This window comes from Onthophagus taurus, chromosome 1 (assembly GCF_036711975.1).
Source record: "Onthophagus taurus isolate NC chromosome 1, IU_Otau_3.0, whole genome shotgun sequence".
In the NCBI taxonomy this organism is placed as follows: domain Eukaryota; kingdom Metazoa; phylum Arthropoda; class Insecta; order Coleoptera; family Scarabaeidae; genus Onthophagus; species Onthophagus taurus.
Genome location: NC_091966.1, coordinates 284,600 through 310,069, shown reverse-complemented (window position 1 = coordinate 310,069; position 25,470 = coordinate 284,600). Strand labels below are relative to the sequence as shown.

General features: G+C 32.8%; 1 protein-coding gene and 1 long non-coding RNA gene across 15 annotated transcripts in view; both read left to right on the top strand.

The window, feature by feature from the left end:
- LOC111425167 (disco-interacting protein 2) overlaps positions 1–25,470 on the top strand; it is a 144,887-nt gene that overhangs the window by 81,332 nt on the left and 38,085 nt on the right. For 2 of the 14 annotated variants that reach the window (XM_023059040.2, XM_023059022.2), the window contains exon 2: positions 2,809–3,197. The exons of 11 other annotated variants lie outside the window; for them this stretch is intronic. In XM_023059040.2, coding sequence (XP_022914808.1) covers positions 3,029–3,197 — 169 coding nt within the window. In that variant the 5' untranslated portion in view covers positions 2,809–3,028. The remainder of the gene's footprint in view (positions 1–2,808; positions 3,198–25,470) is intronic. One more of the 14 variants, XM_023059031.2, reaches the window with a different exon arrangement.
- On the top strand, positions 19,507–23,708 carry LOC139432716 (uncharacterized). Its single transcript, XR_011642420.1, has 3 exons — positions 19,507–20,173; positions 20,258–23,574; positions 23,637–23,708. It is a non-coding gene; the product is annotated as an uncharacterized lncRNA (long non-coding RNA).

Here is a 25,470-nt window from a genome sequence, read left to right as displayed (position 1 = left end):
GTCATTTTGGTATGTTTTTGTATGTGGTTATTTACTTATTATCAAAGATGGAGTATTATAAATAAAACATTATATGGGCAACTTTTTACGAAGAATTCAGTGGCGTAGGTAGAATTTTTTCCCATCTTTTATTTTCGAGATTTTAGACGTAACTTTATTTTTTTAAATGGAAACCATAGTTGGCTATGACTTAAAATAATTTGTTATTTTCTTCTGATAACAAATATATTTAGTTTGTGGGGTATATTTCTTATAGTTATTGAATAATTAATAAAAATTTATTTTGTTCTATCTAAAACTAATGTATGTATTTAAAAGTTAATGTTGCTATGGTGATAACCATACATACTATGATGGAACATAATGTATCATTTTTTTTGTTCTTTCTAAAACTATTGTATGTATTTAAAACTTAATGTTGTTATGGTGATAACCATACCATGATGGAAAACATTGAATTAAATCAGTCAGCTAGTTGTATGAGCTTTAATACAGCGGAACGAAATCGACTGAACAAGCAATTGAGAATTAGCAGTTCAGCATAACCTAAAACTATGGCCAACAATAATATTTTTGAAAATTTTGTGTTATTACAAGAGATAATGGATGATGATGTTGATTTTAAGGCTCATTTCATTTTATACAGTTCTGCTAGTTTTCCAAATTAAAGGGGAGAAACAAAAAATATTAATCCTAACCTAGAATTTCACAACCGCTGACAAACTAAGCGCAGATTACTTACGCTGAGATATTTACTAAACTGCTAATATAGCAACTCAACAGTTGACACCGGCTGAACGTGCCCATTGTTTCCAATTATTGCCAAATTTTGTAGTAGTATTTAAAAATTCACTAACAACTCTGGCATTATGTGCTGGTGCTCCGTCATATTGAAAATATATCATTTGAGACTTATTTAATAGCAAACTGTCGACCAAAGGCACAATGTGCTGCCTTGATATATTGAGGTATTACCTCAGTTTAAGTTTTTATGGTAGATACTATATGCCAACATTCTATTATTTAAAAGGGCACACCATACATTGAACCCCAATCTTCTTTGAACACTCAGAGACTTCATCGGTCCAGATAACATTTTGAACAAACAGCAGATTATTTAATTTTTTTAAATATCATCTACAAAATTCTAATCTTCGATCGACATCCCCGGCACGTAAATAATGAGTTAGCCCCGCTTTGTATGGTTTATACTTATTTTTCTTTCATATTCGGGAGCAGCGGCTTTTGGGTCAGATGTCTTGTTGCAATTTCTCTTGCAGGTCATTTTGGTATGTTTTTGTATGTGGTTTGGGGAAGGACCAAATTTCTATTAAATTTTCTGCTAACCGGCTGAAGGTTCTTACGTGTGGTTGTCTTCTTTCTGGATATCTTGTGAAATAAAATTGCGCGGCTAACGTCGCATTCTTATCTGATAACATATAGCATTCCATCAAGTTACATTTTCATAATTTTCGAAGTTCATTGTAAAGTTTTGTTCAGTTTTGTTATACTTTGACACCTAACATGCTGGTGCATCGTACCAGCTCATAATGCCAGAGTTGTTATCCAATTTTTAAATACAAACTTTGGCAATTATTTGATACATTATGTTCCATCATAGTATGTATGGTTATCACCATAGCAACATTAACTTTAAATACATACATTAGTTTTAGATAAAACAAAATGAATTTTTATTAATTATTCAATAACTATAAGAAATATACCCTACAAATTATATATATTTGTTATCAGAAGAAAATAACAAATTATTTTAGGTCATAACCAACTATGGTTTCCATTTAAAAAAATAAAGTTACATCTAAAATCTCGAAAATAACAGGTGGGAAAAAAATTCTACCTACGCCACTGAATTCTTCGTAAAAAGTTGCCCATAGTTTTATTTATAATACTCCCTCTTTGATAATAAGTGAGATATTCGCGATTGTCGTTTTTGCAAAGTTTTCAGTTTTTGCCGATAGGGCGAAAACAAAAGATGATAGCTGTTCGGAGTTTTCGGCATTAGCATTTTCACGAAAAACGAGATCATGACATGTAAGCTACTTTTTTTCTATCTCTTTTAGTTTCGGAGATAGCCTATGCGGACATCGAAATTGGGACACCCTGTACAAGTGTTCAAGATTCACTCATTTAGAGCTTAAACAGTTCCGTCGGCGCTCTTTAGCCAAAACCATTGTTTTTTATCGTTTCTCGTATTTGGAATTGTAACGATTATATCCGGTACCGGGTTTGTGCCGTTCTTTTGTTTTGACGTCGTTAGCTTCGGGTTTTTTAGCCAATTCCGGGAGTTCCCCTAACTGTCGGCAATTACAGGGAATTGATGGTTGTATTTATTGGAACGTTCGAAAACTTGGGTATAGGAGGAAATGCACCACGGCCTGTACCGCGCTAAATGTTCTTCCATTTATTTTCCTTTTTTCTCGAGTCGCCGTTGTCGTCGTTTTGCTGCCGCGAATTTAGTAGAGAAACGATTCGTTTGGATGTAATAACGATATTTTTACCCAACCCCCTGGTGCACGCTACTAACCCAATGACATTTGCAATTCCGACTAGTAGTTGTCTTATTATACTATTTCGAACAGACAAAATTCCTGTATAAATGCTAGAGGGCACCCGTCCAAAATTCCACCGAGGACATTGCCGCGGCTTCCTAACAAATGCTAAACGACGTTAATCTAGTTAATTACTTTATTGTCCCGGCCACTAAAACACCACAAAGTTAACAATAAAATTACATACGTTCTCTCTTTTTATCTCTTTATTACATCCACTTTATCTCAAACACAGTTATACCTTTTGCGATTTTAAATGCCATAATGTAATAAGTTCCCAATGGTAAAGTTGTCGGTGTATATTTTTAACCGTAAAGAAAGACAAATGAATCCGGTAAAATCAAACAGTTATGAAATGTGTGCATAATGCGGCGTAAAAGCGTCGGCGGCGGCGCCGCGTCGCGAGTAGGGATCGCGATGCGACTCGAAAACCGCCACCAGAGGTCGTAAGTGACATGACAAGTGACAGATTTGCCATGGAAAGCTTGGAAGAAGTTGCCGACAGAGCTGAAGCGGAACGCCAGCAAAGCTTGCGCGATCTTGAACAACTTTACGAGTGGTTGCAGCAGTTTGAAGATCCACCTCCGGCACCACGACCGCCGCCACCACAACAATTTAGAAATGGTAATATAGCATAAAGAATTGTCTTTAATATACTATTAATGAATTATTATTTAATATTTTATTTATTGCTATTTACAACTAAAGGAATGAGTAAAACTTAAATGAAACTCAATAACATTTTTCGTCTTAATAACTACTTGTTGTCGACGGTGATGCATACTTTGAATTAAACTCAGAATCACATTAAGGATTGATGTTAATCCATTCTCTCAGCTGTTGGGTAGTTCTTGCAGCCCCAGTGTACGATTTCGAATACATCATCCCAACTAATCACACATGTGTTCGATGGGATTCGTGTCTAGACTGAGTGCTTGCCAATCAACCCGCCCAATTCCTGTGCGATCAAGATATTTACCAGTGTCTACAATTCTCGATTTAACATGATTATGCATGCAAATGCCATGGTTACCCATAATGTGCTGTCGAAGAGCCATTCTAGTGAAAATCAACATGCACCAAATAAAAGTCATACAAACTGGAATATATTTTTTAGCTTCCTCGAATTTTACAACGAAACTCCAGTAATAGATATTAATTCGAGTTCTGGAATCATTAAATCATATTAATCAGTTTCGTGTACGAATTAGAAAAGATTTCAAATAACAATGAATAAGTGTTTTTGACAGACGATAGAACATGCTTCTTTAACTTTTATACGTATTAGTGTTTAAAAGACTAAAGATAAAGAGATGAAAGAGGGACCTATGTGAAGTTAGCCCCCAATTAAATAGGATTTTACATGTATAGTATTTTGATTATAACAAGAGAACCAGTTAACCGATTTCGATAAACAATGTCTCATTCGAAAGCTCAATCCTTGGCCAATACGAAAGTGGAAATGCCCGATTCGAAATCTCTCTCGAATTCCGCTAAAACGCCAAAATAATGCGAAGGTACACGAAAATAACACAAAAATGACCTTTTTTAAGTGGTGATAACTCGTAAACAATGTACCCGATGATCAAGATCTATACGTCATTCGATTCGTCATAGTTTCTTCTATCGAAATCACAAAATGCCCGATTTCAATTCTCTCCCGTTAACCTTGTACAGCCCACGGAATGACACCGTGTTCGGCTCGTTGTTTACGCACTTATAAACGCCCGAAAGTCTAGCAACCCAATATAAAAAAATTAATTTAAACTAAATCGACTATAATAAGAGAACGGTTTGACGGATTTTAATGTTTTATATGTCAATCGATAGCTTTCGCCTGGCTGAATGCAGTTGTCGAAATGCCCGATTCGAAGTATTTAAGAATTTTGATTAAAACACAAAAAACGAATTAATCAAACACATCAATTATCTCCTTAACTAATTGACCAATTTTAGTCATCAACATCTCGATCGAAAGTATGAACCACAATGAATGCGAAGGCGGAAATGCCCGATATCAAAATTTACTAATTACCTACGTACGGTTATTGAAATGACTCCACATATCTACCGACTAGAAGTCTAGCCCCCAATAAGAAAAAATTAATTTGATTAAATTCCCTATAACTAAAAAACGGTTAGACCAATTTTAATGTTTTATATTCAAACGAAAGCATGCGTCTGGCTGAATAATTATGTCGAAATGTCCGATTTGAAATATTTAAGAATTTTAAATAAAACACAAAAAATTAATTAATCAAATAAGTAAATTATCTATTTATTAATTGACCAATTTTAGTCAACATCATCTCGATCGAAAGTACGATTCACGGTGAATGCAATGATGTAAATACCCGATCTCAAAATGCGCTGATTAAATGCGTACGGTTGTTTAAACAACTCAGTGAGTGGTCTGATTTTGTCTATCACATTCTTCAACATTTTTATTTTTATTGTCACTTATGCATTATTCTTTATGGAATATTCGGAAAACATTTAAACTTTTGTAATGAAGAGAAAAATATATTATACAATTTGAAGGAAAAGTTGAAGAAAAATTGGATATAATAGAAAATTTTAAAAGAATTGTAAAAATTGAAAGAAATGTAAATTAGCACCTTGCCCCTGAAAACTTTATTTATATTTCAATATAAACAACAGAGTTATGGGTTGGGGCGCTTTTTGTGTGAAACTATATACAGCTAAAAATATAAAATTTGAAAAAGAAGAGTAGAAAACTAGTAAGAACAACAATAAGTTATACTAAAGGTAGAAATACTAAAACCAAAAATGAAAAAAAGATTTTCTGTTTTAGTACAAATACATTTTAAATCAGTCTCTTACTTTGTTCGTTTGTTTACATACTTTGTTATGATTAGTAGAATATTTCAAACATATTCACATTTAGTTGTTCTCTAGTAATAATCCGTTTATAAAAAATTATTTTTTATATAAGTAAGACTTCCAGGCAGTAAAGTCACTGGAGTCGTTTAAACAATCGTACGTACTTAATTAGCAAATTTAGAGATCGGGCATTTCCATTTTCGCATTCACCATGGATCATACTTTCGATGGAGATGTTGACGACTAAAATTGATCAAATAATAAAGGAGATAATTGACTTATTTGATTAATTAATTTTTTGTGTTTTATTCAAAATGCTTAAATATTTCGAATTGGGCATTTTGACATATGCATTCAGCCAGACGTAAGCTTTCATTTGAGATATAAAACATTAAAATCCGTCAAACCGTTCTTTAGTTATAGCGAATGTAATCAAAATTAATTTTTTCTCATTAGGGGCTAGACTTCCATTCGGCAGATTCGCGGGGTCATTTCAATGGCTGTACGCAGGTAATTAGTGAATTTTGAAATCGGGCATTTCCACCTTCGCATTCATTGTAGATCATACTTTCGATCGAGATGTTGATGTCTAAAATTGGTCAATTAGTTAAGGAGATAATTGATGTGTTTGATTAATTCGTTTTTTGTGTTTTAATCAAAATTCTTAAATACTTCGAATCGGGCATTTCGACAACTGCATTCAGCCAGGCGAAAGCTATCGATTGACATATAAAACATTAAAATCCGTCAAACCGTTCTCTTATTATAGTCGATTTAGTTTAAATTAATTTTTTTATATTGGGGGCTAGACTTTAACGGTCGTTTATATGGGCGTAAACAACGAGCCGAACACGGTGTCATTCCGTGGGCTGTACAAGGTTAACGGGAAAGAATTGAAATCGGGCATTTTGTGATTTCGATAGAAGAAACTATGACGAATCGAATGACGTATAGATCTTGATCATCGGGTACATCGTTTACGAGTTATCACCACTTAAAAAAGGTCATTTTTGTGTTATTTTCGTGTACCTTCGCATTATTTTGGCGTTTTAGCAGAATTCGAGAGAGATTTCGAATCGGGCATTTCCACTTTCGTATTGGCCAAGGATTGAGCTTTCGAATGAGACATTGTTTATCGAAATCGATTGACTGGTTCTCTTGTTATAATCAAAATACTATATATGTAAAATCCTATCTAATTGGGGGCTAGAAAAATTGGGGGCTAACTTCGCATAGGTGAAAGAGGGCATTTTAATCTTGGTTGTTTCAGAAACAAAAGAGTTGTGTTGTATCCTTCACTCTCTATTGCCGTTTTTTAAACCATACATTTTTCCAAGTATTTTCTCAAATTGGTCTAATAGTGATAGCTAGTTTCAGAGAGAGTCCTCAGTGAATGCCGGGGCGATATTTGGTTCACCTACGTGTGTTTCTAACTTTAAGTCATGTTGAACCTGCGGTGTATTCGTGGTAATTAATGGGGATTAAACCCGTCTATTACTGAATATTTACTCACAAGTCTATCCATTTCCTTACTCGTAATAAATGTAAGAGCGACTTTCATGTTACACTACTTGTAACATGTTTAACATACTACATTTAATACACCTGTATAAGAAGCAAATATAAAACTAAAACTAAATTTAAAACATGATTCAAAATATATTCGAATTATGCTTAACTGAAGTATTATTCATACAACTTTTATATTTTGAATAAAGTAATTAAATACAATTTATCAAGTAAACAATTAAAAGAAATATATCGATATATCAAGAATCAAGATAATTTCGATCATCGATTAGTGGCTGTAAACTATAAATCGTTATTGTCGGAAATCGTCAACACGAACAATCACACGCAATACCCCGAAGCTGTTATCAAGTTAACGCCCCTGACTAGACTAAGTAGTTAATTAAAAGATAACATTTTTCTTATTTGAGTTGATCGACATTTAAGTGTTTTTCTGAATTAATAATTAAATTTATCAGTTTAACAATGACGATGACAACAACGATTGTTTATTTTGAAATTTCAACTCAACTCAATTAAGTAAATTTTGATTAACCCTTTGTGTCCCAAGAAGTCAAAAATTTTTAAACTTTGTGACAGAATCAGACAGAATTAAAACGCTATCAAAATACACTCAGTAAAGGCCTTTGGAATCAATTTTAGCAAAATATGCAATCCCCCTATTTTTGCATATCTAATTAGTGCCAAAAAAGATGCTAATTCAAAAATTCCTGAAAGCTGTGTTTATTGAAATTAAGAAATGAAACTTATTTTAAATTGAAGCTTAAAACTTTCTGTTTAAATCGATGTATAATAATCGTTGGGTTGAATTAGAAAATATTGGGAAAAAAAATGTTGAAATAAAACTTACATTTTCGTATAACCTAAAAATATCAAAAAAGATGCTAATTCAAAAATTCCTGGAAGCCGTATTTATTGAAATTAAGGAATGAAACTTATTTCAAATTAAAGTTCAAAGCTTTCTCTTTAAAATGATGTATAATAATTGATGGGTTAGATTGGAAAAATATTAAGAAAAAAAATGTTGAAATAAAACTTACATTTTCGTATAACCTAAAAATATCAAAAAAGATGCTAATTTAAAAATTCCTGGAAGCCGTATTTATTGAAATTAAGGAATGAAACTTATTTTAAATTAAAGCTCAAAGCTTTCTCCTTCAAACGATGTATAATAATTGATGAGTTGGATTGAAAAAATATTAAGAAAAAAAATGTTGAAATAAAACTTACATTTTCGTATAACCTAAAAATATCAAAAAAGATGCTAATTTAAAAATTCCTGGAAGCTATATTTATTGAAATTAAGGAATGAAACTTATTTTAAATTAAAGCTCAAAGCTTTCTCTTTAAAATGACGTATAATAATTGATGGGTTGGATTGGAAAAATATTAAGAAAAAAAATGTTGAAATAAAACTTACATTTTCGTATAACCTAAAAATATCAAAAAAGATGCTAATTTAAAAATTCCTGGAAGCCATATTTATTGAAATTAAGGAGTGAAACTTATCTTAAATTAAAGCTCAAAGCTTTCTCTTTAAAATGATGTATAATAATTGATGGGTTGGATTGGAAAAATATTAAGAAAAAAAATGTTGAAATAAAACTTACATTTTCGTATAACCTAAAAATATCAAAAAAGATGCTAATTTAAAAATTCCTGGAATCCGTATTTATTGAAATTAAGGAATGAAACTTATTTCAAATTAAAGTTCAAAGCTTACTCTTTAAAATGATGTATAATAATTGATGAGTTGGATTGAAAAAATATTAAGAAAAAAAATGTTGAAATAAAACTTACATTTTCGTATAACCTAAAAATATCAAAAAAGATGCTAATTTAAAAATTCCTGGAAGCCGTATATATTGAAATTAAGGAATGAAACTTATTTCAAATTAAAGCTCAAAGCTTTCTCTTTAAAATGATGTATAATAATTGATAGGTTGGATTGGAAAAATATTAAGAAAAAAAATGTTGAAATAAAACTTATATTTTCGTATAACCTAAAAATATCAAAAAAGATGTTAATTTAAAAATTCCTGGAATCCGTATTTATTGAAATTAAGGAATGAAACTTATTTCAAATTAAAGTTCAAAGCTTTCTCTTTAAGATGATGTATAATAATTGATGGGTTGGATTGGAAAAATATTAAGAAAAAAAATGTTGAAATAAAACTTACATTTTCGTATAACCTAAAAATATCAAAAAAGATGCTAATTTAAAAATTCCTGGAAGCCGTATTTATTGAAATTAAGGAATGAAACTTATTTTAAATTAAAGCTCAAAGCTTTCTTCTTCAAACGATTTATAATAATTGATGGGTTGGATTGAAAAAATATTAAGAAAAAAAATGTTGAAATAAAACTTACATTTTCGTATAACCTAAAAATATCAAAAAAGATGCTAATTTAAAAATTCCTGGAATCCGTATTTATTGAAATTAAGGAATGAAACTTATTTTAAATTAAAGCTCAAAGCTTTCTCTTTAAAATGATGTATAATAATTGATGGGTTGGATTGGAAAAATATTAAGAAAAAAAATGTTGAAATAAAACTTACATTTTCGTATAACCTAAAAATATCAAAAAAGATGCTAATTCAAAAATTCCTGGAAGCCGTATTTATTGAAATTAAGGAATGAAACTTATTTCAAATTAAAGTTCAAAGCTTTCTCTTTAAAATGATGTATAATAATTGATGGGTTAGATTGGAAAAATATTAAGAAAAAAAATGTTGAAATAAAACTTACATTTTCGTATAACCTAAAAATATCAAAAAAGATGCTAATTTAAAAATTCCTGGAAGCCGTATTTATTGAAATTAAGGAATGAAACTTATTTTAAATTAAAGCTCAAAGCTTTCTCCTTCAAACGATGTATAATAATTGATGAGTTGGATTGAAAAAATATTAAGAAAAAAAATGTTGAAATAAAACTTACATTTTCGTATAACCTAAAAATATCAAAAAAGATGCTAATTCAAAAATTCCTGGAAGCCGTATTTATTGAAATTAAGGAATGAAACTTATTTTAAATTAAAGCTCAAAGCTTTCTCCTTCAAACGATGTATAATAATTGATGAGTTGGATTGAAAAAATATTAAGAAAAAAAATGTTGAAATAAAACTTACATTTTCGTATAACCTAAAAATATCAAAGAAGATGCTAATTCAAAAATTCCTGGAAGCCGTATTTATTGAAATTAAGGAATGAAACTTATTTCAAATTAAAGTTCAAAGCTTTCTCTTTAAAATGATGTATAATAATTGATGGGTTAGATTGGAAAAATATTAAGAAAAAAAATGTTGAAATAAAACTTACATTTTCGTATAACCTAAAAATATCAAAAAAGATGCTAATTTAAAAATTCCTGGAAGCCGTATTTATTGAAATTAAGGAATGAAACTTATTTTAAATTAAAGCTCAAAGCTTTCTCCTTCAAACGATGTATAATAATTGATGAGTTGGATTGAAAAAATATTAAGAAAAAAAATGTTGAAATAAAACTTACATTTTCGTATAACCTAAAAATATCAAAAAAGATGCTAATTTAAAAATTCCTGGAATCCGTATTTATTGAAATTAAGAAATGAAACTTATTTCAAATTAAAGTTCAAAGCTTTCTCTTTAAAATGACGTATAATAATTGATGGGTTGGATTGGAAAAATATTAAGAAAAAAAATGTTGAAATAAAACTTACATTTTCGTATAACCTAAAAATATCAAAAAAGATGCTAATTCAAAAATTCCTGGAAGCCATATTTATTGAAATTACGGAATGAAACTTATTTTAAATTAAAGCTCAAAGCTTTCTCTTTAAAATGATGTATAATAATTGATGGGTTGGATTGGAAAAAAATTAAAAAAAAAGACGTTGAAATAAAACTTACATTTTCGTATAACCTAAGAGTGTCAAAAAAATGCTAATTTAAAAATGCCCCGAATAGATAACTACAGCTTAAAATGAGTGTTTCAAAGTACCGGTACTTTAGAGTACCGTCGCGACACAAAGGGTTAAGGAATTACAAAATCGCATTCTAAACTAATGGTTTTGTATATTTTCAAATAAATCGACAATTGTAACTTGAATATACAACGCAAGTAGTTTTAGAAAAGCTTTGCGAACTTTTTTCTTAAAAATAAAACTTCTTCACATGCAAACCCCGATTTCAAGCTACTCTAGAGCAGCAAACCGTGGGACAACAACCAAACTTCGAGTTCCCATTTTTCGCCTCGAGTGCGAAAGGAATTGTAGTGCCGTTCTGGTCGAAGTTGGGGCTGTCAAAACTTTCCCGACATCTAGAATTAATGTCCTCCGTCGATCGACCGCTTCTTGTCGTTCGCACCACGGCGGTTCGTCGAAGTACAACAACAGAATGCGTCCCACGTATATATAGATAGGTTAGGTGAACTAAAGCGCACGATATAAACTGCAAAACACGTACCGGTCGAAATAAGTCGGCACGAACTACGTTGGAACGTTAAACTTTAACTATTATTGTCATCAGATGGACACACATCCTGAGATTCTACGAAACGATTAACGATTAACAGAAGGTTATTGTTACCTCAAGGTCTGCCTTTTGCAGTTTGGTTGCTCATCGGCAATTGTAATTCATGATCAGACCGGAAGGCGTTGTACTTGTTGAGAATAGTAATACATTATTGTCAAAAAAAAATACTTCTTGTGTATTAATATAAAACGATTGAAAAAAATCTCCCCTTCTAAGAAGTAGATTCCCACGTATCTACAATGTAAGATCATGTTTCCATCCTACCGAGTTTGTTTTATAAAACGTAAGATTTTATTTTCTTCGGCGATGAAGAGATGTCTCCCATATGTTTACTTTAGTGTCCACTGGGACATAATTAAAGCAATTAGTAACTATTAAAAAAGTCTCGCGTCATGTTAAGGGTATCCTACACATGTTAAGTATGTAAATGAGTGTTATAATTATTAATTCAATGAGAGCCGCTACTAGAAACGAAAAGAAAAAGGTCCATAGTGCAAGAAGGGAAAGTTTAAACAGAGCACTGAATCCCGATTACTCCGATACGATCTTACTCTACTTTTAGAACTGAATAAATTACAGACTTGTTCCAGATAAGAAAACGGGTGAATACGGTTTTAGCAATAAGAATTCCTTATCTTAGTACTGTTTGTTTTATTGAATCTTCTGCAATGTGTGTTAGAACTGAAATAAAATTTGTATCTAGATAACTCGTTAAATTGCACCTTTACTGCTTGGAATGTAACCAACTGCCCCTTTGTGTTATTTACAAGTTGGATTTACAACAAAACGCTTCACTTAAACCTTAAAAGGAAGAGGTACTCTTTGAATCCAGATTACAGTTACGGACCCCTTTCTCATTCGAGTATAATATTCCTCAAAACTCATACGGTTCTTTTCAACGCAGTTTTTTACCTAAACGCCTAAAACGTTTCGAAATTGAATAAGGGGGAAAATTTATATCAGAACGATTTCGTAGTAATTGAATTTCGAAACGAAAATAAATTTAGCACCATAAATTTATCAATGTGAGTTAATATTGTTATTTAAAAATGAAAGTGTTGGTATTCTTTTTCGTTTGATTCGAGTTGGGAATTCCTCTCCGGGTCTATATCGATTCGGACGACCGCTTCAATTATGCACAAGGTCCCCTTTACCACAGTTGACAGCTGTTCGTCGGTGACGTGACGAGTTTCCGCTCGGTCGTCCCATTTAATTAGTTATCATCGGCTGTCGGATGGACGAAGAGACGCTAGGCGTTGAAATTGGTATGCTACGTGGCCAAATTTACGAGTAGACATCCACGGAGAAACAAACGTAATACCCAATTAACTTCGACTTGTCGCCCTAGAGTCGACTTCACTCCCGATCGGTCGTAAAAATTTTTACGACCGCGCGTCGATCGGATAATATACGAGCCAATCGGGGAGGTTCCGAATAGAATTTATTGCTAGCGCGCAGAATTTCTAGTGGAGGTGCCAATTTACGTCACGAAAAAGCGTCCGCTATGCCATATTGCCTATTTGAGGAAATCTTGGACGATCAAAAAGTTTTTATATTTTAAGTTTTAATTCTCTAAGATAAGTAGCTTTTAATTTATTACTTTATTTAAGAATAATTTATTTATAATATAGGAATCTATTTTCATAAACGGGCAAATATGTAGCTAGTTAGTTGATACCATATGGATACACACATACATATACAGGGTGTCTCAGCGAGACCGGTCATTAGACGTTTCTGGGGTTCTGGCGAAAATAAAAATTTGAGAATTCAGACTTAAGTATTATCAATTACGATCTCTTCGTCTAAAATATTTTCATATTTCTCGCACTTCCGGTTATACCGGAAATCGCCACCAACTTTATTTTTTTAAATGGAACACCTGTATATTTTTACATATTTGGATTTGTCTGTTTTCAAGGTTTATAAATAACTTTACTTTTTGCAATTTGATTCGGCCGTTCTCGAGTTATTCGAATTTTTCCAAAAAAATCTGCTCCAGCAGACATTTGTTCAAAAAATCAGAGAACACTCGATTTTTGGGATATCAATTTAGGATTCAGAATATGCTTAAACAACATGATGGAGTATGTTTTGGTGCCGAGAACGGCTGTCTAGAACGTTTGGTCACTTTACTATGGCACGTTAACTTTTCAAAATTTGGAAGTACCATAACTTCATTTTTTTTAAATAGCACCCCCCATATTTTATTACTTAATCGTCTTCGGCGCCTCATTCTACATCTTTTATATCCCATATGTCCCATACCTAACATTAATAGTTTAGGAGATAATTAGGGTTTTTTGAAAAATGCACACATATCATATGGATATTTAGCCTAGTGTGCCATGAAAAACAAGCCTTCTCAATGACTTCTTGTCAAAGACTCACTTGTTTACCTCACTTGATGCATGTGAGCAAATAATTATCTGTTATGTCCCTTAATATTAGTACTGAAAAGAGTTAAAATCGATAACAATAACGAAAGTACTATTTACACAAATCAAGAAATTCTTAATTTATTTTTTATGCATGAAAAGCGCGACAAAGTTCGTAGAATGATTCTCAGATCTTCTTTGGCAGCTCGAATTGAGGTGTTGGGACTGGGCTCGAAATAAGCCAAGGTATTCACCTCTTCCGTTGCATTATCTACTACATTTTTTGGTCAGTTTAACACGTGATTAATTCGTCCAAAATGTACAAAATTTGCTTCTATTCCTCTAAATTTACCTTTTGCAATCGGAGATAAATGTGGATAATTTTCATTAAACATTCTGAAAGTTCTATTAAGAACTTTGTCGCACTTTTCGTGCACAAAAAATAAATTATGGATTTCTTTATTTGTATAAACATTATTTACGTTATTAATATCCATTTTATCTGGTTTCAGACTCACAAGCATCAAACAACGTAAATCAGACTTTGACGTTTGTCAATAAGTCATTAAACATTTGTTTTCCATGGCACACTAGGTTAATATAGATATGATATGTGAGCATTTTTCAAAAAACCCTAATTATTTCTCAAACTATTAATGTTAGGCATAGGACATATGGAGTATAAAAGATGTAAAATGAGACGCTGAAGACGACTAAGTAATAAAATATGGGGGGTGCCATGTAAAAAAATGAAGTTATTGTAGTTCCAAATTTCGAAAAGTTAACGTGTCATAGTAAAGTGACCAAACGATCTAGACAGCCGTTCTTGACACCAAAACATACTCCATCATGTTGTTTAAGCATGTTCTGAATCCAAAGTGATATCTCAAAAATCGAGTGTTCTATGATTTTTTGAACAAATGTCCGCTGGAACAGATTTTTCTAGAAAAAATCGAATAACTCGAGAACGGCCGAATCAAATTACAAAAAGTAAAGTTATTTATAAACCTTCAAAACAGACAAATCCAAATATGTAAAAATATACAGGGTGTTCTATTTAAAAAAATAAAGTAGGTGGCGACTTCCGGTATAACCGGAAGTGCTAGAAATCTGAAAATATTTTAGACGAAGAGAACGTAATTGATAATACTTAAGTCTGAATTCTCAATTTTTTATTTTGCCCAGAACCACAGAAACGTCTAATGACCGGTCTCGCTGAGACACCCTGTATAAGCGACGTCGTTTGCGGGCAAAGCTTTGTAAATGATTCTAAATTAATGCAAAATTGTGTATAGGCGAGGTCATTTGCGGCCGTGGTGCTGCAATATCTACTATGTAGATATAAATTTATATAGCTAAAGTAGGTTGCATGCAAGGCGTTGCAAATGATACTATATTGATTTACAACTGTACAGCCGAGGTCGCTTTATCTCTATACGATGTTTAGCGAAGTTCAATTTTGGCACACTCAGCTATGCAACTTTCCTTCAGTTTGGCCATTATTCCCGTATCAGTTACTAATTATTCTTTACTTTTTGCCATCGTCGCCGAGATTTTATCTAACAATAAGATAAACATTCTTACATTCTTTAGACAGGAAACCTTAGTTCTTATCAAGTTGTCCCTCCAGGTTGGCTTCGATCATGTTTGCCAACAAGTCATCGTGTTAGACGGAATCTACAGAGCTAGGAAAATGAAATTTGGAGAATATGTTTAACTCATAATAGGGCATGTTTTGACCCTATTTCTACTTTCAACCTACCCTTCTAAATTACTAAACGTAACCACCCCTTTACTTTTTTGGTAATATTTTTTTTATGCAGGTGATAAATACATTAAAAAAATTTACCTAGGTAGATGAAAGTATCCTAAAACTTTTTTGTCTCTCTAAAATTTTTCCAAAAACGACTAATTTTTGAGAAAAAAAATAATAAAGCAAATACTGCACGTTAAACATCGGGGTTGTCGATCAGAAGTTGGAATGAATTTTTAATGAAAAAATCTTAGTAGGCTTTGCAATCTTAGTCAGAAATATTTTTGACGTTTAAATGTCAGTGTTTTTCTTACTATTATTATTGTTTTTCAAATTAATTTTTAAATAAAGTTCTATCGCATTTACGGTCGTTCACTCGATGTTTCAAAATTTTAAATAAAACAATAATAATGGTACGAAAACCACTGACATTTAAACGTCAAAAATATTTCTGACAAAGATTGCAAAGCCTACTAAGATCTTTTCATTTAAAATTCATTCCAACTTTCGATTAACAACCCTACAGCTTAACAGTTAGTGTTTGCTTAATTATTTTTTTTCTCAGAAATTATTAATTTTTCGAAGAACATCAGAGAGACAAAAAAAGTTTTAGAATAGTTTTATCTATCTAACTGAAATTCTTCCAATGTATTTATCATCTTCATAAAAAAAATCTAGGCATAAATTGAACGGGGGTGGTTACGTTTAGTAGTTTAGAAGGGTAGGTTGAAAGTACAAATAGGGTCAAAACGTGCCCTACTATGAGTTAAACATATTCCCCAAATTTCATTTTTCTAGCGTTTATGGTTTTTGACAAAAAAAAAATTAAACCAAAATTTTCCGCCATTTTTGGAGGGTTGTAGCTCCTTAGGGGAGCCGAAGTCGCCCATGGTTCATATATCAAAGTACCCTTAAAATTCACTATAGAATCACCCCTTGAAGTTTGTTGCAGTCATTCAGATACACCCTGTATAGAGGCCATTCCTTTACGTTCCCTGAATCCAAAAAGACAGCTGTTAGTTCCAGTTAGTTACCATAATTTTGGATAACCTGGTCAATCTCTTGTTCCGAACGTTCGATTTTGGTAACGAATTTTTTTCAATCTTAGGATTTTAGCATCCTAAAAAGATCCCTTCCATTTCATTATTCAGAAGAGCAAATTAGCGTTGATCATTTTCGCCTGCAACTCATTTTGCCAAACACAATCGCAAGTTTTTTTGTCATTTAATAGCGCTGTAATAGTCTCCTGTTTTTTCTTCTGGACAAGTTCCAAGTATTAGCGACATTCGCTGCTTGGTGTACTTCTCGTTTACGTTTCCTGAATCATCCGAATTCATGCTTAAAAAGCCACTTATCTAGCCAAGGTCGCTTGCAGGATTGGGAAATATCATTTATTTATATTATTTCTTCACAGATTATTTTACTGTAACAATAAAATTAAGCGCGTTCTATTTATAATATATATATTATATTATTTATAATAATATCCCCTCAAATAACTTGTATGTACCATATGAAATTCGGTAGTTCACACATCGTTTGCAAACTCACTCTCTCGCATTACCAATATACACGGGGTCGCCTGCGGGCAGCTCAGCTCCATTGTATTGACCCGAACGAATTTGTCATTTCAACTATTTGAACAGGGGCTGCAAGTATTCTCGGTCGGGCGTTCCAACGTTGGGCGCGCATGTGTTAACGATAACTTCGGATTGTAGGCACCCCAACTATTCTCTTCTCGATAAATCGTCGGGCGACTCGAATATCCGATATAATCCGTAGGGGGTCCGATTTCGGACCACAGTGGATATAGGATGGCGTTGGAGAAGGAATCCAAGCATGCTTTGCGATGTAGGTCACCGAATCGAATCGCGAGCTTTCGGCTCGGATTCACGTATGTGTTGCTCTTATTAAAAATGCTACATTCGGTGATTTTGGTGGAATCTCTGGATCAAAAGGGATTATGTGAATTTTTGTGATTGAACTACAAAAATAAATTGAATGAAACTTATTTATTTTATTTATCGGGTATACAGGTGTCCCGTATCTTCCGCATTAGAGCATTATACGGTTGTAGGATTTTTTTGGGTTTATATTTTCCAATACCCAATAAACACAAATACTTGTTAGCAGAAAATCGTAATATTTAAAGGTGCTTGGGGTATCGTTGAGTTCTTGTAGTTTGGCGGACTCCTTGAAAAATAGCAGCTAATTAATTACCACGTTGATTAACTAACGTTAATATCTTCGTTGGTTATCGTCCGATCACTATTAAACTCGTTTAACGTCAAATTAAAGACAATTTCAACCTTTTGGTTTGGTTTTCTTTATTCTGCGACAATTAACTTCGCATCATAAAAATTCTCGAAGATACAGTAATGAAACGGTAACTCCTCGTTTGTTGTAATTCCCGTAGAAAGATTCGGTGGATCATAATTTTAAAACTTTATTATCTGGTTTTTCAGTAATAAATTATTTACTCATAGGAATTTAAGTTAAGGTTGTTTCAATCTTTTTATCAACCTATCATTTTGGAGGCGATCTCTACTATACAATATTAATAGCTTGGAAAGACGAGAATCTGCCTCCAAACGTTTACTTACTGCTTTCAGAGCTGGATACTACTGGAAAAGACTACCAACGGTTTGCAAAGATGAGATACTGTTTACAAAAGACTAGATACTGTTAGAGGAAGACTAGATACTGCTTCCAAATAGCTATTTATTGTTTGCAGAAGACTTGTTACTATTTGTACAAGGCTAGACATTACTGCCTAAAGACTACATGTTGCTTGCAAAAGATTAGATACTGTTGGCAGAAGACTTTGTAAGACGTCTTCAAAGACTAAAAAAGGATAAGTCCACGATGATTATTTATTATTTTTTTCTAATTTCGGTACAACAATGTTTCGCTTTTTCTAAAAGCGTCTTCAGGTACGACTAGAATAATATGGAAAATAATTATTACTAGTTGACAGTGTTCAATACCAAGACATATATAACTTCATTTCCTTGTTGGAATTGGTATGCAATCAGAATTTTTTCATTTTTGATAACAAATTTTACCAGATGAAGGATGGCCTCCCCATGGATTCACCCATTTCAGGGATAATTGCTGATATTTTTGTTAACCACTTCGAAGGGATTCTGTTCTCGGAGAAATATGAATTTTTTACTAAAAATATTATCTTTTATAAAAGATACGTTGATGATATCCTTCTGATATACAACGGTAAAAGATCCCACATTATAGCTCTTAATAACATTTTTAACAATATTAATAATCTTCAATTTACTTACGAAGTAGAAAAATGTTCATCTATTTGCTTCCTTGATCTTACTATAACAAAGTGCACCTCCGAGAACAGAATCCTATTCGACATATATAGAAAGCCTACTACTACCAATACCTTAATCCCAAAAAATTCATTTACTTCATTTCAACATAAATACGCATCTTTTCGTTTCTTTTTTGATAGAATTTTAAATTACCCACTTTCACGTGCTAGTTTTAACAAGGAAATTAATACTATCATCAAGCTGGGCTTCGATAATGGTTACTCCCTTCAGGAGCTTCAAAATTTATTTTTCCGCATTCATCAAGCTAGAATTAATAATCTCATATATCCCCACTTTTCCAACCCCGGCGTTTTTGTCTCTATACCTTTCCACCCTTTAATCCAAAAACAATTTTCCGATATTTTCAATAAGTTTAATATCACACCGGTATACCGTGGTAATGCTAAATTGGGCCAATTATTAACTAATAATAAACACATATTCGATGATAAACTTAAAAGTGGGATTTACAAACTTAATTGTAACGATTGCGATTCCTTTTATATAGGACAAACTGGAAGGAATATCAGTACTAGATGCAAGGAACACTTAAATAAAGAAAATTCTACTTTTTATAAACATTTAAAAGAACACAAACATAAAACTGATATATCCAAAATTAAACTTCTAAAACATCTTAATAAATCCAGAAAAATGGACCTATTTGAGGAATGCTATATAAAATCATACCACATTAAAAACCCTGAACATATTTTGAATGAAATTACTGATTTTAACAATTATAATAGATATTTTACACCTTTCATATAATTTCAAACTCACCGCTCTTGCATTTGGTTTGTCACATCCTGATACCAATTTTTCATTTTCTTAAGTTGTCATATTATTTACTTCCTCTTTTAACTGACCTCAGTCCGTTGTAACCAGTCGATATATGCACACGACTCAAGTTTTTCGGTAACACTTAACGTTATAATACGCTTTCAATAATATTAATACCCTTTTCTTTTAGATTTTTAACGATAAATTCCCTTTTATAACACGCCTTCAGCTTTCACAGTTTCTTTTACGCCTGCCTTCAGCATTTCAAAACTTTATTAACCTATCACCAGATGTTGGAGTTTTTAACCTGACATGGTAAACCCACGCCGTTTTCAAAAATTTCACTTTTTTCTTTAATCCAAAATTATATTTTTAATCATCGGTCCGTCGTAGTTTTTTGTAAGAGAAATTTTTCCACATGATCATTTTTTCACGTGTTCATCATTCTTAGTTTTTGACGGTAAGAACTTTTTATAATTTTAATTTTATATCACCAACATAAAAACCCGTCAACTAGTAATAATTATTTTCCATATTATTCTAGTCGTACCTGAAGACGCTTTTAGAAAAAGCGAAACATTGTTGTACCGAAATTAGAAAAAAATAATAAATAATCATCGTGGACTTATCCTTTTTTATTCTATTAATACTCACCATGATGAACCTGGAGGCTACAATTGCCAGTCTTCAAAGACGGTCATGTTTTATTTTTCAACCGTTTCAAGTAAGATAGGCTTAGTTTCCCAGTCTAAAATTATTTTCACAGTTTCAAATGTCTTGGTGTCCTTAATGGTGGAGGCGGACGATGTCTCCGGAACCAAACATTTAGAAATTATACAATAGCCACCAAGTCTTTGAAAGTCGAAAAAATTGACCAATGCCTTTGAAAACGGCCGCAGTTATTTTGTCAAACATTCTCAGCGAATCTTTGCATTGTCATTTCCCCCACAATAATTTTTACTTTATTTTATTTAATGTTGCGTTATGAATAATTTCAATAAATGCAGATGTTATGAGATTCAGTATTGTTGTTCATCCGGAGCATTTTACAAACTTTATTACAACAATTTTACTCCCGTTCTTATTGTTGCCATTATTCTCGCTAGAAGCAATCCAACCAATTTCGCAGTTACTAAGACAGTGAAGAATTGCACTAATTCCAGATATCGCGATATTTTAAAGTTATTTTTGATTGAAATTGTTGTATATAGAGGCGTGTGTTTCTTCCAGTACAATCATAGATAACAAAAATTACATTCAGAAAATCAACCGAGCATATATTAAATGTGGGATACCCAGGTAACTAAAACTACAGTACTTGCAAACGCAAACCAATCTACATGCAAATTTTAATGAAACCTTTATTTTCGCAGTTTTCTGTTGCATTAACGGACCTTTACGTCGCGTGCTAATTTCATTAATTTATTCCATGTACAGCGAAACGCCTTGTTTTCATATAATAAAGAAGCCAAGTGTGGTTAAAATTTATCCGATTAAAGGTAACCTTTTAATTCAATTTATCTTAAAGAACTAGGTATTTAAAACACATTACAAATTTGACAAACATCACATTTGATCAACAGGAACAGGAAATACTGAACAAAGGAATAAAATTTGCACCAAAAAACCATACCAACCTGCCTTTACTAGCAGTAGAATTACAAGCAATCATAAGAGGAATTAAAGAAGAAGAGGAACTAAAGAAGGACATACAACAAATACTACTCAAGGAAGAGAGAAAATGGAAACATAACAACGAAGAGAAGAAAAATATAGAAAAAGTGATTAGAGGTATGAAACAGAAGATAAAAAGAAACAACCTGACAATAACTCCCGGTGATAAGAATGCCGGAATGGTAATCCTAGATAGACAAACATACATTGATAAGACAAATGAATTTCTAGATGAAAATAATTTTGAAAGGATAAAAAAGGATCCTACTAATACCTTCAATAGAGAAACTAGGGAAACAATAAGGAAATGCGAAGATACAATAAAGGACATATTGGGTAACTATAGATATATTAATGTAATGAACCCACAAACACCAAAACTGTATGCTTTGATTAAACTTCATTAACAGAACCATCCTATCAGACCAATAATTAGTAGTGTCAACACAAGCACATATAATTTATCTAAAATGCTTGTTAATTTCCTTAAAAACAGTCTACAATTTCAACCAGAACACACTGTAAAAAATCGAAACCAATTAATTAATGAAATAAACAACATTACATTGCCCAACACATTTAAAATTCTATCGTTTGACATTACAAATTTATACACCAATGTACCAATCATAGAAACGTTAAACATATTAAAGGGATTAATACAGAACAACCTTAGCAACAGAAAAAACACAGAAAACTTAATTACTCTATTCAAACAGTGTCTCAAACAAAATTTTTGTCAATTTGATAACAAAATTTACAGATATAATGACGGACTACCAATGGGATCACCCCTCAGTGGCATTTTAGCGGACATTTTCCTAAACCAAATCGAAAAAGATAAAATTATCAATAATGTTAATCCCTTTAATGGAAACATTATTTTTTGGAAAAGGTATGTTGACGACATTATTGTGATAGTTAACGACGAAACGAAAATAAATGGCCTACATGAATATATAAACTCAATACACAATAAACTAAAATTTACTATCGAAATTGAAAACAACAACACATTAAATTTCTTAGATTTGACTTTACAAAGAACAATAAATAATAAAATAAAATTCTCTATATATCGTAAAATAACCCAAACAGATAGTATCATACCATATGAATCGCATCATGACATATCCCAGAAACTGGCAGCATTTAGAGCATATTTCCACAGAGCTTTGAACTCAAGCCTGGATACACAAGACTTTGAAAGAGAATGTTTGATCATACAACAAATAGCAAAACAAAACAATTTTCCCAAACATACAATACAGAAACTCATGAATAAAATACAACACAAAAATAACACTAAAAACACCACTACACTTAAAGACTTAAATACAAAAGAAGATACTATTTATAGAGCCATTACTTTTCCAGGGCAATTATCGCATAAACTGAAAAAAGTTTTTAACCTATACAAAATTCGTCTTACATACAAAACTAAAAACACCCTGAAAAACCTGTTAATTAACAATAAAGACAAAACAGAATTACTAAAGAAGAACGGAGTTTATCAACTACAATGCGACACATGCCAGGCAATATATATAGGAGAGACAGGAAGAACATTGCAACAGCGTATTAAAGAACACAAAACCAGAGAAAACTCGGCATTTGGAAGACACTTACTTTTTTCACAACATGACTTTAAAGAACAGGAAAACGTCAAAATACTACACCAGATTAGTAAGGGCACACACATGGAACTTTTGGAGCAATATGAAATAGATCGTTTTCTTCATAACAATCCCAAAGAGAAACTGCTCAACGAACAACTAATTCCACAACAAACCCCATTATACACATACTTAAAACATCCATATCCACCATATAAAGGACAAGCAAAATTTTTAACAAACGAGAGAGCCTAGTTAGGAGGCGACTAGTGCTGCTGCATTGTTAAAATAGAGAGGCCCCGAATTACGAAAAAGATTAAGTTCACGTTTTATTTTATTTTGATTTTGATTCGATGTTTTATTTCTTCAAATATGTTAATATTACTTGTGTGTGCCTTTGCATTTTGTTCGGATTGTACATTCCCTTTTTGTTTTCTACTTTACCGATCAGCGCAACCTAACCTCACCAACAACCCTGTTTTCCCGCTAAAATTACACCATGTTCTTCACGATTAAAAAGTTTTTTAGTTTTTGAAATTTAACATGTTCACGTGCGTTTATAATATCTGACGTAAGTTTATACTATGATTTTAATCCGTTTAATTTATAATTTATAATATTTTGTACTTATAGAGGTCTTCTGAAGACGGCCAGGTGGCTGAAATTAATAAAGACAATTAACAAAATTAAACATATCACCTTAGTAAATAAAGATTTATTACCTACTTTATCCAAGAAAGGGTGAAATGAATATTAACTTAAATTATAACTAGGTATTTGTTACGAAAATTGGTAATGTTAGCGTTTGCTTTTTTCATTGATTCGTCGCATTTGCAGCAAACAACCCTCTAGGGAACGCTAACCCGTAAGGACGCGGTCTAAGGGGCACGTTATTCGTTCGATTGTTGAATAAGTTAGAGCCGGAAACGGCCTCTTTAAGCGGGCCAATAAACCAGCCCTATCTCGAATCCCGATTCCGGTCGTAAATTTATTTGCACACCCGGAGTAACAACGAACCCCGGCACCCCATTTCCCTCGTCGTCGTCATAGCCGTCTTTGGCGACAGCGAAAAATTTACGCGATGGATTTACGAGGCGCCGCGCCGCGACGTCGACGTCGTCGCCACGGCCGCATTTCAATAACGCCGTTATACGAATTATGACGAAGGTAGAACGGAGCGGAGATTTATAACGAACCCCCGGGGTTAACGTTAAATTAACGATCGTAGGATGTGTCCATTACGAGCTGCTAACCAAGATAACAAACGTTATTTCTTTGCGTCCGGGTAAAGCTATATTTTATGAAACTTGGACAATCTCAATCTCGTTACAAACGTTTTTAAAATTAAACTTTATTATTTATTTTTTAAAAGTAATATTTACGAATTCAATTTTCCTTGTGTAATATTCAGAAATAAATGAGTAATAAAGGTCGTTGTAGAACACGAAAATCATTAGTTTTACAGCGTTTCCCGAGCGTACGATTAAAATATACCGACCATAAACCACTCCTATAAATATAAATATTAGATGCGGCTTCTGCCAAGACCGCGAGTTGGGAGGACGACGCAAAGCGATAAAATAAAACGGAAAACTTGTTAACACCACACGTTCCTGTGACCCGCCCCTGAACCCTCCTCGTCACCCTTTCCGAGTCTTCTTTTTCCCGGACACGAAAACATTATAAATCTCCTCGTATTTTTGCAGTCTAGAACTGGGTCGCAGTCGTTTTTCCAAGTAAAGCGTCGGCCGTGTATAAGCCGCCCCCGACGACCGTCACCCTTCCTCTCCGTTGCAGGATTCCCAATGAGAAAAGCAGAGCCGGCGGCGGGATGGGGCTAAAATACGAGCGCTCGCTTAAAACCGAGCACAAAGGACACATCCCCACTTATTTAAGAAGGACGGGTGGCGCACTTCCGGGCCATAAAGCGCCACCTGCAGGGAAAGGTCCGCGAATTAGTTGCCCGCCCCCCCGATATCGAGCGTGAAATTTTCGCTTTATTTTTAGAACGGCTCTACAAATCCGAAGGGAGGAAATGTAGGTGACGATAAGAAGTTAGAGGTCAGGGTAATTTTGTTTTTCGAAGGGTCGAAAACAAATATCGGGAAATTAGTAGTATCACCTTGAACTTTGAATATCATATAGTTTTATAAGTAGGAAGGCTATAAGAAAGCTCTCGAAGAAACTGACACTAAAAAGAAATATTCGGGTTTAGCCATGCGTCTCTTAAGACGGAATGTTTCTAGTTCTAGGTCTAGTGTTAGTTCTAGTGATAGTGCTAGTGCAAAACTAGAACTAACACTAGACCGAGAACAAGAAACATTCTGGTTTAGCCGCACGTCTCTCAAGACGGCTAAACCCGATACTTTCTAGTTCTAGGTCTACTGTTAGTTTTAGTGCTAGTGTTAGTCTAGTTTTATTTGTTATTCAGCGCTAGATTGTTGTACATTTTCATTGAGCTATAACA